General features: G+C 43.4%; 1 protein-coding gene across 1 annotated transcript; it reads right to left on the minus strand.

Annotated features, from left to right (window-relative positions):
* Positions 1-253: 253 nt before the first annotated feature.
* Positions 254-4,596, minus strand: LOC125742640 (NADPH oxidase organizer 1-like). The gene is made up of 8 exons (XM_049014850.1): positions 4,518-4,596; positions 4,235-4,315; positions 4,075-4,147; positions 3,798-3,981; positions 3,435-3,640; positions 2,901-3,014; positions 1,808-1,925; positions 254-1,176 (listed from the first exon to the last, which is right to left on the minus strand). The coding sequence occupies exons 1-8, from the start codon at positions 4,581-4,583 to the stop codon at positions 597-599; spliced, it is 1,422 nt and encodes a 473-aa protein (XP_048870807.1). The 5' UTR covers positions 4,584-4,596; the 3' UTR covers positions 254-596.
* Between the last annotated feature and the right edge of the window lie 236 nt (positions 4,597-4,832).

A 4,832-nucleotide genomic window follows, 5' to 3' on the forward strand; every position in this document is an offset into this window, starting at 1 on the left:
CCACAAAACTCCAGAATACTGAAATTACATTATTTTATTAGGTATTATATATAAATACTGCCTCGTGCCCATTGCTTCTGGGATAGGCTCCGGACCCCCCGCGACCCAGTAGGATAAGCGGTTTGGAAAATGGATGGATGGATGGATATATATAAATATATAGCTTCATAGAATAAATTACTGTGGCACAGTGAACTGAATCAAGTGACAGCAGAGGAGTAAGATGCATATAAAACACAAGAATGCTTTCCAGTATGGAAAATAGAAATGATAAAGAAATATTTGAATAAAGATTAAACAATCGTATGACAGCATATGAAGAGAAATGAGCACTACAGAAGTCAGTTATCTGTCTGACATTTATGTTAACACATCATTTGAAATACTAACTAAACTTCATGTGATACTACATTTAATCATCTTCTAGAAATCGGCCTAAAATGAATTACTGTCTTTATAAAATAAAAACTTGGACTACAGTATAAAATGCACTATTTCATTAAAAATTAGCATTTCATAAATAAAAAGTTATAAACATCATAACTGAGACCGATAATACTTTAGGCCTAAGCTTATTAACGTCCTGCACCTCTGTTTTAGCAAATCTCTTTCTCTCCGTGCTCCATTAACTGGCTGGTTACGTAGGTCTGTGCAGCCTTGCGAGTTATAGTTGTACAACGGGATAAAATCTCCTGGACTCTTGGGCGGGGAGGCACCTTCGGAACTGAGGTGGAGCTGAGCGGGTTTCGGCCGTCGGCCAGGTCACCGTGGGTGTCGGCCACCTGGGAGCCTGGCCTCTGCTCCTCTCTGTCAGAGCAGCTAGCACTGACGGAGCTGCTGCAGAGGGAACCAGAGTCATCGCTAAAGCTCAGCTCGCTGCCCTCGCTGGCCATGCTCGGCCTGCCTTCACCTTCCTGGCTTGTTGCCGATTCCTCTGTGATTGGTCGAATGGGGCTAGAGGACAGAAGTTCCATGGACTGGGACCTTGGCCTGAAAGTGGGCCTGAGGCTGTCCCCCTTGGGTGGAGTAAGACCCGGCGCTGCCTCTTGGAGGTGCAGCTGTGCCAGACATAGGGTGGAGCTGCGCATGTCCTTCTGTATCGCCTGAAAGCGCAAGTGGGGGTTGCAGTAAGGCCGGAGGTACATGGAGGGCACATAGCCGGCCTTTCCTTTGTGTCTGTGGGACAAAAGTCAAGAGTTAGAAAATAAACTGAAGAGTTACAGTGGGTCCCAACTGCGATGGACTGCGGGGTGGTTACCCCCTACCCCCCACCTCCTCCACTATTATTTCTCTGTCCATGCAATAAAACCTCAAAAAGATTATTCATCTCATTTTGATTTAAAGACTTAAAGGCTACACCAGGGGTGGGCAATCTTATCTGCAGAGGGCCGGTGCCTATGCAGGTGTTTGGGATAACCTTTAGGTCAGTTGTTCACACCCAGGTGTGAGGACTCTTCAGAGAATCAGCCCTCTAATTAGTAATCTAATTAGGGAGTTGCAGCAAAAACCCACACACACAGTGGCCCATTCTGGATGAGATTGGCTACCGCTGCACTAAACCGTAGGGCAAACATTTCCGCTACTTTACTTCCTGTATTCTCAGTCTTTTGAATGGTACGGTAAGGAAACAGTGGAACAAAAAAACGAAAGTCACATTTACAAGAATTCACTGCTGCTTCTGCCTGCCCAGCAACATGCCAAGCCGATAATCCAGTTGGCATGGAGAGAAGGAGAAGCGCTTTCAGTGCTCTGGAGCTGGAATATATGGCTCCCCTCCACAGGCTTGACAGCATAAGGATTGCTCTACCTGACGAACCACCAACCGTCGGCAGACTTCTGAAGAACCTCGACGACAGAGCCGATGTTCACGGACACCTCGTCTTCTTTGGTGGCCCCATAGGATCTTGCCATACAGTACAGCCTGCCTATGGGCCGTGGGAGGTAACCGGTTACACAACGACACAGGAACGTCCGCTGTAACTGCGATTTAATGGATGCATGTGTGCTTCAGGGAGTTTATGAATAGGGTGCTCTGCAGTATCCAAAGACACTCTGTACATGTCTGGGTAGGTGGGTTAGGAGCAAACAGACAGTGAAGTCATATACAGACGCTCCTCTACTTACGAACGAGATACGTTCCGAACGGCCGTTCATAACTTGAAATGTTCGTAAGTCATTCTTCAACATCATTTTAAGGGTATATGCAAGTACTAAGAACTAGTATGCTGGGAGTACGCACGCTACGCTGCTGCGCGGCGGGAGTAGCGGCCAGAAGTCGTACTAGGAGGAACTGCCGCATAGAGGAAGAAATTGATGTTGGGGACAGGAAAGGGGAGCCCATTGAACACAATTTGGACTTACAGTCCTCTTCGTTCATATGTCCGAAAGTTCGTAAGTAGAGGAATGTTTGTAGTCTCATATCCATCCATCCATTTTCCAAACTGCTTATCCTACTGGGTTGCGGGGCGTCCACAGCCTATCCCGGAATCAATGGGCATGAGGCAGGGAACAACCCAGGATGGGGGGCCAGCCCATCGCAGGGCACACTCACACACCTTTCACTCTCACACGCACACCTACGGGCAATTTAGCGCACTCCAATTAGCCTCAGCATGTTTTTGGACTGTGGGGGGAAACCGGAGTAACCGGAGGAAACCCCACAACCACATGGGGAGAACATGCAAACTCCGCACATATGTGACCCAGGCAGAGACTCGAACCCGGGTCCCAGAGGTGTGAGGCAACAGTGCTAACCACTGCACCACCATGCCGCCCCGTCTCATATTCAGAAAGCCATTATTACCCCCGTCCTTTTTAATATTACTGGGTGGGAGGGGGGGCAGTGCATTCTTTTGACATGGAAACCGAACACTCAGTTGCTGGTTACGGTTGCAACTAACCTTCCATAGGGCACTCACTCAGATCATCTTCTCCATCATCATCCTCGCAGCTGTCTAGATAAGGCGCTGGGAACCAAGCCAGGTGCTTCTCCTTGTTCTCCACAAGCCACCAGCCTTAGTGGGACGAGATGGTGTCAGTTCCAACTGTGGACCTCAAACATTGCCATCTGAAGCTCATGGAAGTATTTCTAATATATCTTTGATAGAGTAAATGTTTTAATATAATTCTTATCATACACATATATGGCTTTTTATCACTTTATCTCATCTATTTTAAAAGGAAAATTTGTAAGACTTACTAAATAATCCCAAATTTGTAAGACTTTTTAAATAAAACATTAATGACACCATCATACTCTTTTAAAAATTATCCACGATTTATCATGTTAAAATGAATTTAATCAACGTTCCCAGAATTACATATTTTTATTCCATTTTTTTTTTCGATGTATAGGCCTACAGTTGTGAAAATGTGATAATCCAGTTGTTTTACCCAATGCTTATAACCACCCAGGACAACTGTAAGATGCATACCTCCTTTGTCTTTGATGAGCACATCCACAGTCTCATTTACAGCTACGCTGAACGGCCTGTTCTGTGTATCTTTGGTTTCGTATGCGGCGACACAGCGGTACGTCTCAGATAGGAAGGGCTGGGATATGTTTCCAAAACTGAGACGCTTGCTGTCCATATACTCTGTATCTTGGCTTCCGATGTCTTCCGATGGCATGATTACAATACTGAAAATAAAGAATACAAGATTAGGACATTACGTTGTGACTGAACATTTTAATCCTCGTAAAGATGACTCAAATACACCGTTATTTAAAGTATGTTTGGTTCATATTAAATTCAAAGTGCAGAATGTTTTTTATAGTTAGCTGCTAAATCACGTACCTGTTTTTAGCATAATCCGGTTCTAGATCTTGATTTTGCGGCATGAAGAACTGAATCATTTCGAAACTCTGAACGATGTTCTGTTCACAAGTCAACAGCGCGGTACAGTAATTCTCGACGTACTTCAAGCGGAGCATCGACCTGCTCGGACCTTTTCTTTGAAGGTTATGCTTTATGGTTTTTGCTGGAACACAAATTTTGCATGATGTCACACTACGGTCTTCGATGGCTTTCTAATGTGTACGTAAATACAGAATATCTTTATATCAGTGTATACCTGGGAACTTGGGAAGGACTCGCTCTGACTTACGAAACCGGTTTTCTGTAGCAAATTTCCGTTTCAAACTCTTCTGTTGGACCAAAATAAAAGTCAGAATTATTAAATTAAAAGACTTTTTGGGTACTGGTCTATAATATCTGAAACGTGATTAACTTACGTGAAGTTTCTTGAATTCCTGAAAAGACCTGTAAACAATAATTTCACTCTCATCTGACCAAAGCACCACAGTCAGGAACCTCTGCAAAAGAAAATAAATAAATATATATTTAAAATTATAATTTCTTTACTAAATTGGCGCAGTAATATTTTTTAAGTTGACGTGATTATCGTGGTGGCTTGTCTATAAAGACAAGATCAGTCGGGTTCAGAACTCCGAAAAATTGATTTGGAAAAAATTAAAAACATTTTCCAAACTTTTTTCTATAGTGATTGTTCCTTACCTTGTCCGCGTCCTTGTACATCACTCCAGTGAGTCTAACACGTAAAGGAAAACGCTGCTCATTCATTTTTGCGACTATAACTTACTATGAATTCAAAGCATAATATCCACTCTTAGAATAAGTCCCGTTTTATAATCGTGGAAGGCGGAGTCGAAGAGACGTCATACGTATTTCACAAGTACGGAAAGTAGGTGCACATAAAAACTAAAAATAAAGACGTTTTACAATTACATAGGTGGCGACCGTGTACTTAACTGGCGAACCCTTAATGTAACGTAACATTCCAAATAAAACGTTTTGTCTTGACCTAGGATT

Source organism: Brienomyrus brachyistius, chromosome 5, assembly GCF_023856365.1.
Source record: "Brienomyrus brachyistius isolate T26 chromosome 5, BBRACH_0.4, whole genome shotgun sequence".
NCBI classification, from domain to species: Eukaryota; Metazoa; Chordata; class Actinopteri; order Osteoglossiformes; family Mormyridae; genus Brienomyrus; species Brienomyrus brachyistius.